This window comes from Anser brachyrhynchus (assembly GCF_964034855.1).
Source record: "Anser brachyrhynchus genome assembly, chromosome: 9".
In the NCBI taxonomy this organism is placed as follows: domain Eukaryota; kingdom Metazoa; phylum Chordata; class Aves; order Anseriformes; family Anatidae; genus Anser; species Anser brachyrhynchus.
In genome coordinates this window covers 11,652,376-11,675,232 of record NC_137703.1, presented here as the reverse complement: position 1 = coordinate 11,675,232, position 22,857 = coordinate 11,652,376, and the positions used below count along the sequence as shown (strand labels likewise).

Genomic DNA, 22,857 nt, shown 5'->3' with positions numbered 1-22,857 from the left:
CAGGCTGATGTATGTTCCTCTCCATGCTGCCTTTCAAGGAGCTTGCTCTTCAGAGAAGTCCTTTGCAAGAGCAAGGGGGACCCATTTTCACTTTGCCCTAATGGGCTAGGAGACCTAATTACATCATGAAATCCAGAGACAGAGCAAGCAGAGATTTTGATGTGTAGCACAGGGGGGCTGGAAGAATCCAGGGACAGGGCAGTGCTTACACAGGAACAGGATAAAACCCTAAAGTTAACACAAAATTTGAGTAAGACAGCATCATTCCTGCCACGTAGCTTTAGCCACCTCCCTTGATGATTTTGGGTTGGGAGCCCCAAAGTAAGCAAGCCAACCCCTGGACAGCCAACTGCTTTGGAGGCTCCATCTGAATGAAGATTTCTGCAGAGATGAGCTCCGCTACTGCTCGAAAGGAAGACCGCATGAGTCACCAGCACATCAGGAAAGAGCCCCATTCAGGCAATTTGAGCTCCATTCAGGCAGCTTGAATTACACATCAGGCTTTTCCTGCAATCCAGCAGAACAAACTGAACCCCACTCCCCTCTGAAGGATGAGATGAGCAGCTAAAATCCTCTTAGATGAAGCCCTAAGCATAGGGTGTGAGGTACAGTGTTCTCCTGAATACAACCCTAAAGGCTTCCCAAGGTCAGGATGCTCCCTACAGAGCATGGCAAAAGCAACCAGTGCTTGCTCACAGCCTGCTAAAGGCATGCCCATAGCACAGCTGCAGCAATGGCTGGCTTGACACATGCTAACTCCGTGTGTGACACACCGGGGAATGGGCTTTAGACACTGCAAAGCTCTCTCTGCACAGCCCCCAGACCGGCATGCCCAAATTGGATCATGCCAGGGGTAACAAACCCAGCCTGTTGCTGCAGCACTACCCAGACACAGCTTTTCTTCCTCTAGCCGCAGCCTGGCAAGTCCACACAGCATGGCATGAAGCCTAAGGCTTGCCCCAGGCTGGGTGTCCACCTGCTGGACATGGACAAGCCACAGGAGGCTGTGCTGGTGGCCAGCCAGGGAGTACAGGTGAACGGCAGCACCGAGAGGCACCAGGGAGTTGACAAACGCATGCAAATGCAGGGGTGAGCATATCCTCACTCTGACGAGCAAATGCACAGTGGAAAAGCCCTGTCTACATCAAAGGTAGAGGACAGGCAATTCCTACATCTTGCAGCTCCTTAATTTGCTTGTGCACTAGGTCCTTGAAGAGCATTAGCACATGACCATAGGTGCCTTGCTTCAGCAAGCACTTTTGGCAACAACATTCAGTGATAGGCAAGAAAAAAAATCTGGAGTTCACACTTCTCATTCTAGTTGGAAAACTCCCTCATTTGCAGCCTGCTGATGCTGAGCACTGCCCAAACGCTACCCAGGTAGTCTGACAACTCTGACCATGCAGAACAGAGTGCTTTAAATGCCCATCTCCTCCGGCAGGAGTTTAGAGGCAGTACGTTCACGTTCTCTACCATACTCAGTCCAAATCAGTCCCTCCAGCTCCCTAGCAAGGAATCCAGCCCACATGATACGGAGAAAGATCTGACCAACAGCTGCTGCACCCCACTGACAGCAGACCCCATAGCGAGTGTCTACAAAACTCACATTAGCTGTATGCACAAGCTATGGCTGCATGCACATCTCAGGGGTCTGCTAAGAAAAAAGTCATGCAGAGCTCAGTGTTTAAGCTGAACACGAGAACCTCTATTACCAGCCTCACCATTTCAGCTGCTCCTGAGTCATATAACTGTTCTACACTGCCACAGGCCTTAACAAAGAGGCATTTCAAGTGCACAATTACAGGCAGGCAAACAAGCTCTGCTAAATGCAGCTGCTAAATGCTCGTTCTACATTCGGTTCTTACAGAACACCGAGGACAGGAGTAGCTGGCAAGGACCATTTGATCAGGAAGCTGCCTTCTGGTGTCCAGGCAGCCAGCCTGGTAGCTCAGTCTCTGCACGCTCTTTGATCAATGCATTAGCAAGCATCTCTCTGCTGACAGTCCTCATGGTGTGCAAAGGTTGTAAACGGTTACCAGATTCACTCCAGGCCAGAAATCAAGTTCATCCTGCAGCACTGAGATGAGTAGGATTTTCTTTTTCTTAAAAAAAAAAATTCTGTCGTGCTCTGAAAACGGCTAATCAAATTATTAAAGTGCTTAAAAGTTTAATGAAGAAATCAAAGCTATTAAGCAAACATTCAGCTTGATGTCTTTCCCTTCTTACCCACCCTTCCTCAATACATTCAAAACCACTTTTTGCTGTGCTACAACATGTTTGAACAGGTACTGAGATACAAACAAGTCTTGGCCCCATCTCATACAGAATGGATTGGTTGCAGATGTTCTCCTGCAAGCTACATCTTGCCTTCTGCAAGAGCATTCATCTCCAAAACACATCATTTCACCTACTTTGCCTGAAGCCAAAACTCAAAGGTTATTTAATTTTTAATTTTTTTTATTAACTCTAACATACCTACAGCTGTGCAAGCAAAACCCCATCTGGTTTTTCAAGGCACAAAGAGGTGAACGACTAAGTTTAGATAAATGTGACCAAGTTGAGGCAGTCATCCTTCTGTTCACCTATGCAGCAGCCAACAGCAATGTCAGGGGTGCAATAAAACAAGAAAGCTGCTATATTTCAGAGAAGCCTGACATATTTCACTATCTTCCTAGGACAAGTCAGACATGAGCTCATACAGTGGCAGGTGAGTCAGTGACGAGTCAGACAAGAGCTCCTTAATTAAGGTTTAGAGGCGGATGATCCCTCGAAGGTGTAATCAGATTGGTATGGCCAGTGGAAAGAAAAGAAAAGAAAAAAAAATGAGTGAACTGCTACACCCTTAGTGATCCGTGCCAGGCAGGCTGAAGGCAGCAGGGAGCCAGAGATCCCCCGGCACACAGGAACGGCCATCCTGCCCCACTAACCGGCAGCCAGCGCCTGCCTGCATGCTCAGTCCTGCTCCTCCCGGGAGCTAAGTGCAGGTTTCCCCAGCGAGCAGGTTATGCTGGGGTCACATCACAGGCACGGCACGATCCAGGGGGTTCAGGGCAAGGTGCACCCCAGAAATTTAGCCTTCAGAGCCAGGAGGGTGGATGGCAATAGCTCAGACCTGTGTGGTAGAGATGGAAGCAGTCACAAGGTGGTCGATACCCAGCCACTAACCAACAGAGTCAATCTTGGCCATGCGCTTCATCAGCCCTTAAAACACTACCAAGCACGCCCACTTAAGAGAAAGACCCTACAAGTTCTTTGCTTCGGAAGCTTCCCTGAAATTCATTTCAGAACACACATCAGAATATCAACGTATTAGAACAAAACAGCCCCATTAAACAGATTGAAATCAGCGGTGTGACTAACAGCATTGGAGCGTTTTGTGCTCGCAACATCAGACGTGCAGCATGGAAATGGTTTGCTTCCAGCGCGTGTCCCTGCAAATGCAACCTTGAATCAGGTCACCCGTGGAGCTGCTCTTCCCGTCAGCCAGGGAACACAACACTGCAGCGTCCTCTGCACACCGGTAGCACGAGCACAAACCAGTTCTCTCCATCTGTGTATTGCACAGATCAGCTGAAAAAGTGAACCCAGGAACAAAGAATCCTACCTCCGCAGCCTCTATGAGAAGCAGGGCAAAGGAAACCAACGAGTGACTCAGAGAGGTCAGCACACTGAAGGGTTACCAGATGACGGTTAAGTTTATTCATTTCTTATAGGAACTGTATTTTAAAGCAGTCAGTCTCTGTGCTGCCTTCGAGAAACTTGAATCTTTACAGAACTAATGATGGTTCTTCTGAAGCTTTTCCTAGGCACCTGGCCACCTCCTTTGTGGGTATCAGTACCATAGAAAACTTCAGTAACAGACCTAGAATTGCAGACTGATTTTTGTCAGAGTCCCCTTTGTTCACAAAGAACCAGTCAAGAAAATGACTAAGAATGAATAACGTGAGCAGTGTGCAGCAGAAGAGACAGGCAACAAGGAACTCATCACAAAACCAGTCACCACCTCACTGATTAATGAACAGCTGTCATTTAGTGCTCAGCCACCTGACAAACATCTCATGAGAACACTTTCTCTCCCACCCATGGCAATGCTGATGCTCAAAGGACGAACAGAGCAGGCAAGCTGCCCTGCTGCCACCCTTGGGCTAGACACCGAGCCTAACAGCACCGCTCCCATCCCTTTGCTTTTCCAGCCCCATCTTTTAAGAGAGGAGTTCTGGGTGCTCTGGTTTGGTAGGAAGTATGGGCTCAGCTCTGTCCCCCTTCCAAGGAGGTCAGGAGCAAGGCAGCCTGCTGGCAGAAGCTCCCAGCCACAGCTCACATGGGTGAGCTGATAAGCCCCGACAGCGGCAGGGTGTGTTTGCCCCAGCTCAGCACCACAGCAGCACTCGCACATTGTAGCAGTACAGCTACATAAACAGGAAGAGGCTTCCCTTCGCACCATGGCCTTCAAGCAGCCTCTACATCAGCAAGTCTTATACCTGGTGTGCCTGATGCAGGTAAACATTGAGCTCTCAAGAAGGGAAGCAATAACCCATCCACGACTTAGGTAGTTTCAAGCTTTAGCCTGGAGATACGCTTTGACTTGTTCAGAAGTTGGTTTGTAAAAAGATTTTAGTGTCCCGTAAATAAGTCAAAGTACGAGGCCTGAAAGCAAAGCCCAGTGATATGAGATGCACGGCAAGCAGCAGCCTCCAGCCATCCCCCTGTGCATTTCCCAAGGGGGATCTAAGTGCTTTACAACACAGGATCACGCTGACACCATCCTGACTTGGAGGGTGGGCACACGGAAAGGCAGGGGGAGAAACGGAGGCAGAGGGAACAACTTGCACAACATCGCCCCGATTACATCTAAATCACAAGGCAGGAGCAGTGCTGAGGCTGGGCTCGGAGCCAAATCCACAGCTTGCCTGTGCTGCTCCCTTCCCGAGCATCTCCAGGCGATGCAGCCTCTCTCCCCAGGAGGAAAGCAAGGTGAGCCCCATGCATGAGGGCAGCACACACGGGCAGGAGAAGAGGACCCGTGCAGGGACACTCCCTCTGCTCTTCAAGGGGAGGGAGATTCCCTCTCCTCCAGCCCTGCAAGGCAGCATGGCTATTGCTTCTAAAGGGAAAAAAAAAAAGTCAGAAAACTTAAACCCCATTCCTCCCCCCTCTTATTTCAGTGGCTGATGCTTATCAGCAGATCATGAAACACTCCCTTTATCAGACGAGCAAGTATTCTGCTCTCCTTGGGGGGAAAAAAGCTATCACAATACATCTGATAAAACGAGGGAGAAGCAGCACTTTGCTTCTCAGAATGCACCAAGTTTTGCTCCAATGTGCAAGTGTTATCTGAAACAACTGGAAGCATCAGTTTGTATCAATACAGAGATGCAATTTCTCCACTCCAGTCTATTTGTAACAGGATCCAAGCTCTTATTTGGGTAACTATTCTACTGTGTTTACAATAACAAGCCTGACACACCTGCACATAGCAAAACCTCATGAAAAGATTTCCATTGCATAATAAAGTTCATGCTCTTTCTATACAGAAGCCATCCTTACCCAGGACACTTCAAAAAATAAAACAAAGTAAGACTTCTTCATAGCATATGGTCTGCCAGGCACTGGAGCTAAACCCTCAGTATACAGAGCACCACAAATAAAACAAAAATTATGCTTGCTTCAGCACACTGCCAATCTGTTGCTTGTTCTGTATGAAGTTAGCAAGGAAATAAGATCTACATCGACTGGAATATTTCAACCAACCTAGGGAAAGGAATGATCATATCCAAGGCTGGTCTTTGTTTGCAAGGTGAGCAATAACTCTTACACCAGCCGACCTGAAAATCCTTACATCAAAAGTAACTTAAGTCACTCAAATATTTTTTTCCTAACCTTTGGGTTTGGGGGTGTTTTTCTGGTTGAAGTACCGTGAAACAGTGTTCAACTGAGACAACTTAAGTAATACAACTCAAGGGCATGGGGGAACTGGCTATTTTATTTTTTAAAAGAAAACTTTATGAAACTCTGTGCCCCAGAGTGGGCTGCCTCCCTTCTGGTCCAGCTTGCAGTGATGTTTGGCAAGGTAAGGTGGCAACTCATCAGATGTCTTGCTTGAGCCACACTGCAGTTTGCATGCTTCGTGCTTATGAAATCCAGGAGAGCTCAGCAGGTTTTAGAGAGGCAGCCCCCATGCTGAACAGTACAAAAGACCCTAAAGCATCAAAAAAGCCCAACACACTGCAAAAGACTACTAGTTGGAAATATTGCAGACTCCTAGCACCTTGGTTTCCCCTCCCTAAGATGGCGACTACACGCCTGATTTGCCTACCGAGCTAAGGTGTTTGCTGATTAGGGAAGTAATGTTTGTGCAGCACTTTGAAGATTTAAAGTACTACATTAATCCTACATGTTGTTCTCAGCAGAAGCCAATTTTTAACTAAGAGGAGGGGAAAAAAAAAGAAAAGAGGATTTAAACAGTGACCCTCCCCTACTTGTAGATGTTCACTCATCTCCCAACACCAGCTATTCTTATCTGTAAGATGTTTTTTTAACCCTTCCTTCTCAGAGTTCTCAGAAACCACAAGTCTCATTCAGCTTTTATTTGAAAAGTGGCTTCCTTCCAGGCTGTGGCTGTTTCTTGTAAAGTTAATTCCTTTGGTAATACTGCTGGAGGCACATTGGTATGTTTAGTGTGTGTGTGTGTATACATATATATTTTCCCCCTTTTCACACGGTGTTGTTTTTATATGTGTGTAGTGAAAGATACCTAATCCAGGATTACGATTCTCTTTATTCCTTTCTCATGAAAGTAGGTGGGGCTTTTTTGTGCAAGTTGCATTGATGAAAATTATGTTTAATTAACTTTTTCTCTCCACATAGACAGAAAAAGTTCCCATTAAGAAACAAAAAGAATTCTTGCACTTAATTCTCTCCCTCTGAATTTTCTCTTCAGAAAGGACAAACTTTAAGACAACTTTTGCCAAATCCTTGAGAAAAGAAACAAAAAAAAACAAGCGCGATGCCGGTAGAGCTAGAAATTGCTTGTGCAAAGCAGCAGACAGATCTGCTGCCCCTGCGGATCCTAAGGAAGACACAAGCCCTTCCCACAATTACTTTCTCCATCCTACTATGCCTGTCCCTAATGTCTCAGGGTTTTGCACTTGCGGATCCTGGGAGACCTGTAGTGAGCTCTAACTGGTCTCCTGTTAAATTGGGAGAGTCAGCACGGGCACAGCTGCCAGAAGACTAAATCCTGGCTGAAAGAAAAGGACATTCACACCATCAATTTAGATGCCTTCCTTGTGTCCAAATGTCTGTAGAGGAAGCATCCCTGGGCACTAAGAGCCCCGTTCAGGCTCCTGAAGTCAGTTATATGACAATAAAGGTCTACCATCATAAAGGGGACTCGTCTAAAAGGGAGCATCCTTCAAAACCTATCACTGCAAGAGCAGCTCATATGGGCTGACTGCATGGCCTTAACAGGATTTACAAAACAATAAAGGAAAAAAAAGAGCCAACTCACATCAAGACTTTTTCTGGTAACTATTACAAGGAGCTGTACAGCTGCTTGCAAGGAGTAACAGAAAAAGATAACTGCTAATACAAACAAAATATACATGACAATGAGACTAGGGGGAAAAGGAACAATTACATTTTAATGGGAACCTAATGCACTCAGATCTCCTTTTACTCAAGCACAAAAAGCAAAACAGACTCCAGCAGGCCCCTCCTGGACTGGTTCTCACAGGGAAACTGGTTCTTCCCAGCTCTGCTAGCTTGAAAACACGTCCCTGCCGTGAGAAAGGCACCTCCTTCAAAGACAACAAGCCTAGCTGCCCTCTTTCCAGGTAGGTGACCTAGGACAAGTTTCATATGCCTTAACAGCCTTAATATTAGGCTCTGTAATATCAGAGAGGGAAACACTCCAAGTTATTCAAACAGGAAAGCGTGGTCAACACCTCTTCATGCACGAGAGCCATCACTACAACCAAACCCCATCCTGTCTGCTCTAAGCAGGGAAGAGGTGCATGCACCAGAAAACAGCCTCTTTAGGCAGGTACGGCTGCAAGGAAGTTTAGGAAGCCAATTCTTACCACTTCTTGCCCAAGACAAATGCCCAAATAAGGCAATGCTCCCGCTTTGCTGAGATCAGTGCAGAGCCAAGCCCTGAGCTCACACCATTGCATCAGTTCTCTTAACAGTCTACAGCGTATGCATCAACAAGCAGATGGGCTGAAGAGAAAACCTACATTTAAAGGCATGAAAACATTAGCAAAACGTGTCCAGAAGATGGCCAATTTCAGTGCTTGGAGACATCTGCAGACTGTCTGCACAAACAAGCCTCTTTTACAGAGACCCTTCCCAACCACCCCATGCTAACAGCTAAAGCCCTCACCACTGCTGACTCAGAGCCTCCAAAGAAAGGGAAATTCAAAATCCTGAAACACGACTGCTTCCATTCTCAATTTCCTAACAGCTTTAAAGAATATTCAAGGGTAAAATTGGGAAAACTCAAATCACACTGACCAGAAGACACCTAGCTTGTGCGAGTGGCACGCTGTTGAGGAATAACAAAGCTACGATTTCACACGAACACCTAGTACAGCACCATGTGCAAGTTCACTGGAAGAGTCACCAGCCTTCAGAGAGTTGTCACTTATGATGCAGAAAGCTGATCAGCAGTAGGAGCAATACTTGACATTACCGGTGTTACTGAAACAACTCATTACTTGAGCAGATTAAGAGAACACTGAACAATTAGAGTCAAGGCAACACCCTCTCTCTGCTGCAGTGTCCCCATGCACCAACTTCTAACTCATTTTATATATAGGGGGGAAAAAAATAATCTCATTTTACCAGGTGGTTCAAGATAATACGTCTAAAATGAAAATGGAATGAATGAAGTTGAAATAAGACTGAGATGGACCGGCCAAGGAATCTGCACTCTCCACCATGGAAACCTGTTCTTGCTAGCACAGACTAATTTGAGTGCATTCTTTTTGCCCTCCTTAAAAACACAGCCTTTCCAAATCCAATACCTCCAGCCAGCATAATACATTTAGTTGCTTTTTTGCATGTTGCACAAATTGTTAACCAGCTTTGCTATTTAAGAGTCTGAAATCTGAATATTTCATACAGCTTTAGGTACAGCTGAGTTTATTGAGAACAGGAGAACCAGTGCCCGACTGGAACGTCGATTGCAGCTTTGCAAAGCTCCACGTTTCATAACAAAGCATGGACCAACCTTGCTCATTTCTAAACTACTGCAGGGCATGAGAATAAACTGCTACACTCAGATATTGCCAACATTTGAATTATGCAAGTTTTCCAGGGCTAGCTGTCTTCAGCAAAATCAAAAAATTGCAAATAAATTTCAGTTTTCATATAAAAACTGAAAAACTATTTCTGCTCTATCCTTAACCCTCTTGACTACCAAGAAAAGCTTTAGAAGATTTAGTAGATGCACCCTAAAGGCTCAAAAACCTGGGGGAGAATATGAAGAACCTGTTTGTCTTTTAAGAAGTCTCATGACTTATACGGTGGTATCTTGCTTATGGGAATGGGTGGATCCGATCTGTTTTTTTGATAGCTTGAGTTTGGCAGTAACGTTAACTTTTACTTACCTTGACACACAATTTTAATTTTTACTTCCCTGCTGCAGCCACGCTGTTCCCCATGTAAGAAGCTCTGCTGGCAACAGGTGATTGCCAAACCTTTTTAAGGGGGAAAAGCCAGTACAGTTATTTATTTATTTACTTACACTCAGAGTGGGTGGGGAAACCTGCACACAAGTTACTTCCACTAATAAAAAAAAGTCTGAGGTGGCACACTTTTGAAACCTCTTGTTTGCTTCTGCTGCAGAAATGGGAGGAGATATTGCAAGCCTGGGTATATGAGAATTCTCACAGAGGAAGTATCCCACAATAAATGACAGCTCCGGATAAGCTTCACCCAACTTCACCCAATTCATGGGGCTTCTCTCTCAACCTTAACAACCGTCTCAGCATTACAAAACGATAACTGCTTGATCCTTTGCAGCATGGCTTTCCAGATGGTTTTGCTCTAACATGAGCTGCTTGGCCCCAGTATGCATGTGAGAAACTTCGTTCAATTTAGACTGCTAAGGCTTTTGTTTTTAAACACCTCAAGAGAGTTTCAATTGTTAAAGGTTTTCCTTCTGAAAAGACTGATTAACCTGCTTATATTCTTACTTGTGTTCTCAGGTCATTAATTAAAAAAATAATCAAGGATGCTTATAAAGTCCTCTGCAATCCAATCTCAATTTGTCATCATTAATTAGCTCAACATTGCATACAAATGAAGAGCTAACCTGATTAGACAGCATGTTTTACTGGAATTCCTACTTAAGGTCATGAAAGACTTCAGAGAGAAAATTTGCAATATTTTCAAAGTGAGCTGCTCATACATATGAAATCTCTCTCTCACCTCACAGCAACTGGTGTTTCTCTCCAGTTTTTAGCTAGTTCCCTCCCCCCTTTAATTAGGATCCCATCACAAACCTGAGCAGAGAAGCAGTCCTCCTGATGTTATATTCATCTCCTTACCAGCTTATCCTACACCAATACTGCTGATTCTGGTGCTGTCCTAGGAAAGTAAACCTGCCTGTAGGAAGTCCAGAGAACGTGGAAAAAAATAACACTACGAAAAACAGGTTTTAGGGGGTGACGGTGGAATTTAGGGCTGTTTGAACAGGCCTGGTATTTAGGTACTTGCTAGTAGTACCTTCTTTCTCTCACCTCTAGAAGTAACCTGGAGACCTACGTATGACTTCAGATTATTCCCTCCAAAGCTAGGCACACAAGTAACCAAGAAGTCTGACGCACCTTCAGATGTCTCTAACCCTCACAAAGCAGCTTTTGCTTTTCCAGGATAAATAACCCAGTCCTCTCACCAAGCCCACAGCCTTCACTCCCATGACCTAATCTAACATGACTCAGCCCCGAACAAGCTCAGAGGAGCTATGGCAAAGCGCCCTGCCAGCCAGGACACCAGCTCCACCACCACCGCCGAGCCTTCCCAGCAGGGCAAGGTGGGTCAGCCTGGCTAATCCCCTCCCAAGCAGGGGAAAGTGCGATACAATGAGTTTCCTTACTTCATACCGTTGCCCTGGGGAACACAAGAGGAAAAAAAGAACTAAGAAACAAGGCTTTCAAGTTTTGGACTCTTAATAAGGGTGGGGCCATCTAGTAATTAAACTTTTAATAGGTCATTGCAGTGGAAGAAACTCTTCCAGTTGGGTAAGTTCCTAATCCATCATTAAAAAAAGTCAACAGGCATTAATCAAAGCACATGAAGTCACATGGGGGGGGGGGGGAAGAATGAGCAACTCAGAGAACTTGCTCTTGCTGAGAGGATGGGGCAATCCTTCTTTCATCAACATTTCGCGCATGTTTCCACATTTCTCAGGACAGCAGCGGGAAAGAGAGCCTTCACATCCCTCCCCGCCCACCCCACTGATAAAGCTGTCGAACACCTATTACCAACTGCTCAACAGCCCATGTGAAATGAGTTGGTGGATTAATTAGCACAAGGGCAGAGCTCTGAAGATGGAAAGATGCTTGAGTGTGAAATGCATACCGATTGAAGGTCCCCAGCAGTCACCACAAGACTGTCATCAGCCACTGCAAACACGCAGCATGCTGCTCCTGCACAAGCAGCTAAATCCAGGTTACCTGACTCAGCACAGGGACACCCGGACATTCCTCCAGGATCAGAGAGCTGTTTAGGAGTCTATCCCTTTAGTAAAATAAAGACTTTTCCCTAGGCAGATTGCAACAGCCACAGGCAGCACATTTTCTGTTTGTAGCATCACCCATGTTGGGGCAAAAAAAAAACAAAGTGTGCTGGTGCCCAGGCTGTTGCACTTTTGGTGATCAGTTACCAAGGAGTACTTTTTAAGACCAGCATGAAACTGCATTTTTGACTACCACACAGATTCACATTAAAATCTCAGCCTCACTTCTGACCCCAGAAAGCCACTATCACTACAGTGAAACATCTCAAGTGCTTGCTTCATTTTTTTTAAGCTTGGGATTAGCTCACTTGTCTTCAGCTCTGCTGGAACAGCCTACTACGTATGTTCAAAATGCATTTCAAAAGACCGCTTCTCCTAGTTGAAAGGATGGCAAACACATTTGTTCCCTGCAGCTGCATTAGATAATTCTTTGTACATATGTATCAAAAGGCAATGTCTTTTTCATATCTCCCTCAAAGGATCCTCTCCAGAGCAGCTTGCAAAAAATCCAAGGGCAGTGTTTTCTTGCTCTGAGAAATGGAAAGGAGACGTGACTTATTTCCCTTTAAGGAAGGAAATATCAAAATAAATAGTGTGTAGTGTAAGTGGAGAAACCTGGGCATGAAAACAAGCATGAAAGAGGCATCACTCCCAGTGCAGGTAAAGAGAAGATGCATTTCAACCTCACACTAAAAAAAGCTTCCACCCTTTTACACATAAAAAAAATCACAAATTTGTTCTCAAGCAGACATAATACATTTTAACCCCATGAAACAATTTTTTAACCAAGGTTATTGTTAGCAGCTTTAGACGAAAACTTTCTGAAAAACTTATTTACAAAGGATGCAAAACTACACCGACTTACTGTTATGTGGCATCTCTTTCCATCTGGCAAATTAGGAGCACACAGGTTCCACTGCTTCATCACCAGCAGTGCTGAGGACTTTTTGTTAAATATAATCTAGCAGGAACTGTAACTAATTTTGAGATTTAAGTTGTTCTTTAGTGGGGAAAAAATACTGTTCTTAGCTTTTGATTAAGAAGTCTTTTTTGTTTTGTTAAAAAGTCACTGCTTTTGTCCAGAATGACTTCAGAAGATGGGGAAAAAAGCATTAGATAATCCCGAAACCATTAAACAAAAAGATACCATAAAATGAAAGTACTCAAAGCAAAACAGTTTTGATTGAAGAAAAATAGAAGACAATTCATAATATGCTGAACACTGAGATTTGAGCTGATGCTTGAAGAATCAATGTATGCATTTAAAAAAAAATCTTTTTAAATCTTTAAACCAGATTTGAATCTGGTTTACCTAATTATCAGGCACAGCAGGGGTTACTGGTAACACACAATTTAGGCACTTAACTCTAGCGTTATTCACAGGACTGAGGCTCGACTTGTCTAACCCTCCTCACTCACTACACAGGGAAGCACATACAGGGGATTATTCACTGCAGCAAACGTGAGTACCCAAAGTAGAGGAAGGCAAATACTGATCATCTTTGTAGTGGAGAATAGTGCTGTCTTAAACACCTCCAGAGCCCTAAATCACACCAGGACCCACAGCTCCAGCACTACTGCCTTGTAGGTTATGAAGTTCCAAGAGCTTGAACAACCAAGCCAGCTCCAGAAATCAAAAGCTAGTCTTCAAATTTCAAGCTTTATACTTCTATTTAATAAACTAAAGCAAACAAAAAACCACTGCCACTACTCTGAGAGCAAGAGGAAAACGTTAAGTTACAAAATTAACCTACATACTGCAGGACTGACCAGAGCTGGTGACACTGGGGTTCTCACACCACCTACAAGGGGGACAAGATGTGGAGAAAAAGCCCCACTCTGGGTCAGATCAGGGAGCAACATCTCCATCCCGTACCTCCATCCTGCTGGCACAGCCCTGCACACTAAACCTGAACCTTACGCAAACCCACGGATGCTGAAGAATGCCAAGGGAAGCACTGAAGCTATCCCTAGGCCCATCTCCTGTTTATACTCCAGCATATGCTAGACCCAAGTAGAGAGCCACTGTTTCGTCACACATGGTCTTTAAGCAATTGTCTTTTTGCAAGGCATTTTATTCACCTGGGATTTAGTAATACTATTGAGGGTTAAATTCCCACCACACCCTCCCAGAGCAACCAAGATAAATCTCTCCCTTCTGTGTGTGTGTGACATGTCATGCACTGAAGAGGACACAGGTTACTCCATTCTTGCACAAGCATGGATATGTATCAGACCAACAGTGTCGCTATGGGCTGCAGGGCTGAAGCCAGTGAAGGAGCAAGGCTACATTGCATCCTTACCGTCCACGTTGCTGACTTTGCTGTGCTGGACTGCTGAAATGATACATCGAAGCTGTGAGGTCCCGGGTAGTCTGTGTTGGAAGGAATGGCTGGGGAGGGCGAGAGGGCATCAAAAGTCGAGCTGGGCTGGGCATAAGGCGAGGGCGCCGTGACGCTGTTCTGTGTGTGCTCCGTGTTGTAGGGGCTGGTGGAGGAGGAGCCATTCTGAATCTGCTGGTCCATGCTGTTCAGGAGCCCCAGGTTCGTGTACTGCGGCTAGAGGCAAAGAGATGCACAGAAGCGTTAACGGAGCAACATTAGCACAGACTGGCTAGCAGCAGCACGGCCTTCGTGATGGAGGATGTACAGCATGCTCTCAGCACCACCCTACCTGTGTTACTCAAAGAGGACGAGTATTTGCAGAGAATATACCCCCTTTTACATCGGTGACTGAAACAAAGAAGTAAAGCTTTGCACAGCCACACAGTAGATCAACAGCATGTAACCGACCTGGGAAAAGAGATTGCATACTAGATGATTCACAGGGCAGCAAGCTATCACAAGGAGGCAGGCTCCCCATGTCTACCAACACCCAGATCCAGACCTTTTGCAGGGATTGCTATATCTTGATGAAAATCATCAGGTTCAGTACAGTGCAACTGGCTCCATATTGTACAAGGCTACATCATCCAATGGTCTTGTATTCTACCCAAAGACCATTCCTCTTCTCACAGATCAGACCATACTACGTAGGGTGACACTTAGGACCTCTAACTTGGGTAGTAACTGCACTGGTGTGACTCACTGGCAAAGGGGCCCAGAGCCTTTAGTCACGCCTATACCTGGCCACTCCAATATTGGGGATACTGAAAGCCTACATGTGGTCAAGAAGACATCAGACAAATTCTAATGGAGAAAAATCCATCAAGGCAACCGACCTGATTTTCAAATTCTGATCCACAAATAATTGGGAGCTAGGAAAATACTCTAGGGAAGGAGTTACACAATTACTCCATTCTTTTATTCCTCCAAAGGAGCAAGCACTGGCTGCAGACACACAGGACAGCAGGCGAGCAGGACACGAGGCTCAGCCAGGTACACGTAGTCTTGTTCTTGTGCTCATCTGAAGGGCATCGTTTGTGCCCATCTTAGGGACAGATGTTTGTGGTTCACACACACACACACACCATCGGCTCTGGAATCATCCAGGGAACATGCAGTGACAAACACACCTAGTTCTGCCACTAGCAGAGGACATGGCACACGGAAATTGGGCTCCTCCCTTCATTTAGGGGACAGGCACCCCATTTCCCTCCATATACTACAGTTTCAAACCCACCCAAATCCATAAAGCTCGGGTATCTCGCAGTACTTCAGTCAGCCTGCCAAAGACTCTCCTCTTTCCTACAGTCACTCCTTTTCCAGAGAGTGGCTCCAGGACAAGCCTGTATTATAAGCCAAGCAGCAAAGGCTCTTTGCCTCGCTGAAGCCCCAATAGCACCAGCCTCATCTTGGGCTCTTCTTTTTGCTTCTGTCTGGAAAAGCCTGATATTTTTATGGAGCATTTAATCAAAAGCCCAAGGTGAGGCTGGTGCTATTGGGGCTTCAGTGAGGCAAAAGGGATCTTGCAGAGATGGCGCGGCTTGCTATTACAAGCTGAGACGCAAAAGGTCTTGTGGGGAATGATGTGGGGGAATTAATTTTGGGAGCTGGGATGGTCTGCAGAGGGAACAGGCAGAGAGGAGGGACAGCTGGCTCGCTTCCTTGCTCTGCCAGCAGCACGCCGTGTCCTTGGGCAAGCCACCTTGCCTCCCCCTCCACCCTCAGCCTACTTGAGGCTGCAAGGTCTCCAGGGCAAGGATTGCTCCTTGCTATGTAAAAAAGCCCTGCGCTTAATGGGCCTCTGCTTTGGCTAAGGCCTCCAGGCAGTGGAGTAATAAAAGCAATTATATATTGAGTCCTAATCCTGGATGAACCAGTGACTCTCCGTGTTGCCTCAGGTTAGTCATTTACCCTCTCTGCCTCAGTTTCCCCATCCACAGCAGCAGAGAAGACGCTGCATGTCCCAGAGCCTCTGTTAGAGGAGAGAGCCCACAGCTGGGCTCCAGGCATGCGAAGTAGCTGTTGCAGGACAATGATCCGTATGGGATCACCTTCTCCAAATGGAGAGGAGATTGCAGCTTTGGCAGTGCAGATGACAGTTATGTCTCATCTCCTGCAGGTTATTCAACCACCCATGACTTATTTAACGGACCTGGGACGTGTTTTTGCTGGAGGCTAGTTCTGTAAGGAAGGTGCCGGGATGCTGATGTGCAGCACCAGGAACACTTTCGCTGGTCAATAATTTCGTGTGTAGTCAAAAAAAACCTCTCCACCCTTCTACTCCATCATACAAATAAACAAAGTAAATTTTTGGATCATTTAATCAAAATTAGTCCCATACCTCCAGCCCTAATAACACCTAAAGACACCTCAAAAAAAAAAAACGTCGAGGTATCGCTCGGTTGTTTTACTTCTCATGGAGATTAGCATCAGACGCGCTCCCCAACCAGCCGAATGATGAAAAGGCGACTGTGATGAAAACAGTCTCCTAAACCAGCTCAGACAGCAAAACAACAGTGTTTCAGCTTTCACTTAAAGACTGTTTCTCCTAATCCCAGACTGCTCAAGATTGTGGGGAAAGATGACCAAAGGGCCAGTCAGCATTAACGAGGCAGCGCAGTCTGCAAATGCTGATGGTGCTGCCCGGACATCAATTAAAAAAATAAAGTACCCCATTAAAATTTAAGATATCCTTATGAGAATCAAAGATCCTTGTCATTCCACTCAGTCCAGGGGCCATCTGTCTAAATGTTACCAGCGGAGCAGCCATTCCACCGCATTTATACACTCGCATGCCACAGCCGAATGCCATGTCCCCATTTGCTCCTTAAATAACTATTAATCTCCTCGCACTTATCCCAGCGCTGACACGAGCAGCTGTCGGACTCCCCTCGTCTCCCTCCGAGTCCCACCAGCCTTTCACCTTCCCTGGCCCCTCGCAGGTGCCCCCCAGCCCGGTGACAAAGCGCAGCGAGCGGCTGGCTTTGCGCTAAACCTCCCAGCTATGCCCCGAAGCGGGCGGCGCAGGGAGTTGTTTGCGCTCAAGGGGTCAACATCTGAATTGCTTGCAAGGCCTCCGGAGGAATCAGATAAGGCTTTGGGAGGCACACGCCTTCTGACAACACAACAATTAGAGGGGCAGCAGGCCCGGGGAAGGCGCGCGCTGGAATTCACCCGCGCAGCAGCTCCCGCCGCAATAAAACTCCTGCGGCCCAGCCAGGCTGCGGACGGCGAGCGCTGGCGAGAACAAAGACATCAAGGGCTGCGGGCACGTCTGCAAGGCAGCACCCTCCAGGGAAGGCTGCAGGGCGTGTGTTTGCACACGCATAACGCGCACACACAGCCTCCCCTCACCATTTACAGAAAGTGGTTGAATTCAGACATCAACCCTTGCCCGGCCGGAAGCCCAAAGTTTTGCCCAAACTCCGGTTTTGGTGGGGAATTGGTTTGAAACAACTGCAGGATCTAGTCCCACCACTGATGCCTGGCAGAACAAGAGTGCTAGCTAATAGAAAAAAGCGCAGATTATCTAATTCTCAGAGCCTTTGTTCTCTATTTTGTTCCCCCCCCACACCAGGTTTCTGAAACTATTAATATCACTGAGGCACTGCAAAAGCCTTCAGGCGAATTTAACTGCAAATAATTAGAGAGATGCAATTAGATCCTGACTACGTATTTTGGGACATCATTTCGATAATGCATCTCGAGCTATCAGTTTCACTTCCTACATCCCATCAGCTCTGCTTTCAAGTTTTCATGCTAACTCACGCTTCTAGGTTAGGAAAGCCACGGTTTCACTAGAGACACCGCTGAATTAAAAAGCAGACTGAAAACTGCAGTTGTTTAATCCCCAGTCCCAGCTGCTGTGGGGCACCTGCCACAAGAGGGCAATGCAAATGCTCCAGTGCACAGGACCCAAACTGGGAACCTCCTCTGCAGGAAAAGTACCCCCCCCTTTTTTTGGCTGCAGCCCACTTTCCAGTCCAATGTGTTAAGAGATAAGGCTATGGGATACACCTGCAAAGAGACCCTCTCACTACTAAGGCACGAAGGAGAGTCACACAAGCGAAGAAAAGCTTACAAGGAAACTTCACAGAAGAAAACAAAAAAGCATCTTCCAGCTTTTAATCTCTCAGCTATCAACATCTCAGAGTTTTGATTTTTTCTACCTGAAAATAAAGTTACCAGCCTCAGGTGTAGAAAGCCTTGATGTCTCCAACCCTAGCTATCAAAACCCGTCTCCGTATCTCCAAAGGAACATTTATCTACGCTGTGCACACATACTGACAAAGTCTTAGCTTGTAACTGCTGATCTACGTGGCTTAAGAGCAGCGTTCAGCTACTCAGAAAGCCTCGCAAAACACCACCACTGGTGCTTATTCTCCAAAGGTATGAGATGATGAAATCAATATAGTAAACTACCGTGGACATCAGCAACAAGAACATTTTGCAAAGCATTTTGCTGCTTCTGTGCTTTGCCCCTAACTGATACACCAAGGCTAGCAGTTGCAGTAGTAGGAGCCAGCTTACGGTGATATTTCCGTGCTGGACAAGACAAAGATTCACATTTCTGTTAGAGAACACTCGCCCTGCTGCCTGTGGAAGGTCTGTTTTCCAGAGTGCTTGAGGCTCATCCAAAACAGACGCCTTAAGTGTATCAAAAAAAGATTTAAATCAACCTAGTTTTTCAGACCTTCCCAAAAGAGGATTTAGTAGGTGGAAATAAAGCACTTAAGCTTAACAGAAGTGCTTCTATCATAATTATTAATCAAGATAATGCTGACTGCAAAACTGTGCAGCTTCACCAGTTGCTCAGAAGGCAGCTGATACAATACGTGATGTAGGCGAAGTGCTTGTGCCATTACGAAGAAGTGCCAAGAAATTAAGGGATCCACCCATGCCCCTCAGCTAAAATCAGGGCTGAAGCTGAAATAGGATATCTAACTCATCATAACAAGAGGTGTGATTTGGGTTGTATCTCTCAACTCTTTTCTCATCAAACAGACTAAAAGGGCCTTCTGGACTGGCGGAAAGTCTGATGCAGAGAGATCTGTGGGAAAGATCTCGGGCCGGCACTCCTCTCGGGAGGAACAGGCTCGCTGTGGACATCACCCAGGCCACCTCCCGGCCGTGTAGGAGAAGTATATGCTCACTTCCACACCAGCTCAGGCCCAGGTGCCTGCTGAGAGCCTGGATGCTGGCTGCAGGTCACACAGCCTCTGTGCTCCCCCCAGCTCCATTTCTAAAATGCCAGCAAAGCCAGCAGGTCTACTTTGAAGAGGTTTCCCTGCAGACTTACCGTACAGCTAAATACAAACGTTCGGAAGCCCTCAGATGAAGCGATAACGTGTACTTTATACTCAATGTGAAGAGCAAGCAAGCAAATAACTTTGGTTCAACCAAAGACATCAACAGTTACCAAGATATGAGCTTTAGGGCCTGAGAACCTAAACTCTAATTACTATGGGTCATGGCTTTTAGCACTACTGCAAATCAGATCAACCTGAATAATCTTACTGGTGGGTCATTGCTTATTCCAGAAAGGGAGGAGACTCCTTCACATCCCAGCAGCATTACTGACCCCTGGCATGATGGAGTGTGCTGGCCTAGAAGCGGCCCTGCAGTCAGCAGCTCCCCTCCTGGCTCTCTGACCAGCCACAGCAAAACCAGAGGTTTAACATCTCAGCTCAATCCCACCTGCAGCAAGAAGCATAAGTATTTCTGCATACTGCCTCCTGAATTATTCAGAAGGGCATTTATTGGGCTATGCATTACGTATAACCATGGCAATTTTAAGAAGCTAAATGCAAGAATGTTAATGAAAAAAGACACACTCCGCTTCCAAAGGAAAGTTTAATATATCCAATATATTCCTGCACAAGTATTTCATGTTAAGCAGTAAGACAATCCCAACTGGTCACCTAGACAATTTCCAACACCAAACATGCAAGCACAACCTAAAGAAAACTCAGTCCTTCATTTCACCCAGATATAAAAAAGATACTAAGAAAACAAGCAAACATAAGCAACCAACTGAAGCCATGCAACCTTGTTTAAAGTTCAGATATGCAAGCTTGAAGAACTGCCTGCTGCGCATACTTGAAGCGCCCCTTCCCTTTCAGGGGCGCCAATCAGCCCTTTGACAGCAGCCAGCTCGGTAGGCAATGCTGCACGCACTGAACAAAAGGCAGCGCACAGAGATTTGCAAAAAACACACCATCATGCATGAAAGTGTTGTATACCGGGGAGAAGGAGGAAAGGCCGGGCAGTTTTCACTGGAATTAGCCACTCCAGTGTGCATGTTATGCAATGTCTGTACCATTCAGGTTAACACACACACAGCACAGCTTTAAGAGCCATACCTAGCAAGACTGCCAGCTGTGCGCGTTTCCACTCAGACACAGCTCTGTTGACCTCAGCAGAACTTCTCATTGAGTAAAAGCCCGAAAAAGCAGGCATTTGTAAGCCTGGAGAATAACATGGGTTCATGAAAAAACAGCATGAGGGCAAGTTTCCGTCTGCCCAAAAGGCTGCAAGCTTTAGAGTCATGTCGTTCCCCCCAGCTGCAATTGTTCTCCTTTTTAACTAAACTTTGAGTTTTGCCCCTTGGTTAATTCATTTACTTTAACTCAGCAAGAAGTATTTTTCAGCCAGAAGCAGGGTGCCTTTTAAAACAAGCACAGCCCAAAGCAGGAATGCCTGTAATTCCTGACTCCTACCACCTGCCACAGATTCAGGTAAAAGAGTTTGTCTAATTCAAGGATTAACAGAATGACAGTGCATCCATCTCACACAAATATTAAATCTGAACATCTTGTACTGTCTAAGTATTTTTCAATGCACATAAAAACAGTATTAATGACTTCCCTATAGTGTATTTTAGGCTTTTAATGAAGGGAAAAAAAGCCCTCTGAATTGGGCTCTTGAAAGTGTTCTTCTTGCAACAAAATGAACTTCGTTTCTGAAAAAAAAACAAACCATTTTGAGCAGGCTTCTATTACAGCATCTAGGCTATGCTTAGCTATTTTGAAAATTCAGGTAGGTTAAAATAGAAAGAAGTCCAACATCCACCTCAGTGTACGCATATGCAGTCATGTCTTTACTGAGCTTCTGCAGAGCAATTTGATAAGTAATTGAAAAATATATAAACAGACGAGAAAAAAATCATCCTGTGAGATACCAGATATAATGGGACACAAGAACTCCATGATTTTAAAGCGAATTGATTAATAACCCAAAACACTCAGCTTACTAAAACTAAATCAGAGGCCAAGAGGTTCCTCTGTTCTCCTATTACCAGCTGGACAACACAGTGTCAACAAAGATCTGAAGAGCCAGAAAGCACAGACTGTTTGGAAAGGCACCCCTCGTGCTCCCAAGAGATGTAAACATAACTGAAGACAAAGACCTACAACAGGAAAAACAGAAAAAGCAAGGCCTAATTTTTTTTTGCCTAATTTCAGTGGCTGAGCAACTCTCTGACCACAACTCAGCACAAACAACACGAGCTGAGTTCGTACAGCTATGCTGAAAAGTTGGATCAAAGAAAAAAGGTAGCTTTAAATATGAAATGAACAGATTAAAATACAAAATCGGGGTTGGGTGGGCTGGAAAGGAAGACTCACAAGTAGTTGATTAAAGCTGCCTTGTTTCTTGAACTCCTAACTGGATGGTAATCATCGATGGCTATCAGTCATTTCTGACATGCAGCATTTTATTGCGTTGAGAGGGCAGCATTAGGCTGGACAGGATATCTGTGTGTCATCCACGCCGAGAGGCAGACACTAACCACCAAAGTATGGCCATAGGGCACAAAGACAATGAATAATCAGGGTCCAAACAGCACCAGAAGCTGAAGTTAGTTCCTAAATTCATCGTTATGCTCAATAGAAGCAGAATACTGTCAGTTTTCAGACACCAGGGTAAAATACTCCAGCTAGGTAGCATTTTAGTCAGAATGAGAAATTCAGATCATCTGCAAGTTAAATAAATCAAGTAGTTAAACAGAAAAATCCAAAGAAACCACGCATAAACCCCCACACCCACTCTTTGAAGCGTGGTACAACTACAGAATATAAGAATTCAATAAGAGTTATAGGAGGGCAAAGGGCAAATTAAAACAAGTTACAGCAAGCAACAAAATGGGTTATACTGCAGCATGAGAGTCCCTACAGATTAAAAGGAAGATCTGCCAGATTTTCTATCATATTTGGCCATTATATCTGTCCAAAATGGGACAAAACACATGGGTGACAGTCTCAAAGCCTGAGCCATCAAACAGACCCGAGCAGCACCACTGACTGCAAAGCTTGCAAGATCGCATAGGGAGTTGAGAGGACTGGCTGCCAAATCCTGATTATGCCCCAAGTGCAGAGAACAAAAGGAGGCAGGGCTTTACCTTCTAACACATGGCTTTATTTGGTATATTAAAGCAGCTCCTGGCCTGCACCAAGCAGCAGCAAGCTGGCATCACCTGCACCCAAGGACCTGTTGGGGTTCAGTACAGTGGCACAAAGCCAGGAGGCCACCCCAAAAAGCTGGCCTTTGAGAATGGGACGAGCGTGAATGTGTGTACCTACAAAATGCACGCAGAGGCAGCGCTCCTTCCACAGTGACTTCATTCCATAATTCTCGCAGCCATCAAGAATGTTTTCTCAGCCATTGAAGTCACATTACCATAATGCACACATACAGAATTTCCATGGTGCTCTGTTATGGGCCCTCCAGTGT

The 22,857-nt window shown here is 45.6% G+C and overlaps 1 protein-coding gene across 11 annotated transcripts in view; it reads right to left on the bottom strand.

Annotated features, from left to right (window-relative positions):
- Positions 1-22,857, bottom strand: part of TP63 (tumor protein p63) — a 154,308-nt gene that overhangs the window by 37,236 nt on the left and 94,215 nt on the right. For all 11 annotated transcript variants that reach the window (XM_080603947.1, XM_080603951.1, XM_080603949.1 and 8 more), the window contains one exon: positions 14,047-14,301. In XM_080603947.1, the coding sequence (XP_080460073.1) occupies positions 14,047-14,301 (255 nt within the window). The remainder of the gene's footprint in view (positions 1-14,046; positions 14,302-22,857) is intronic.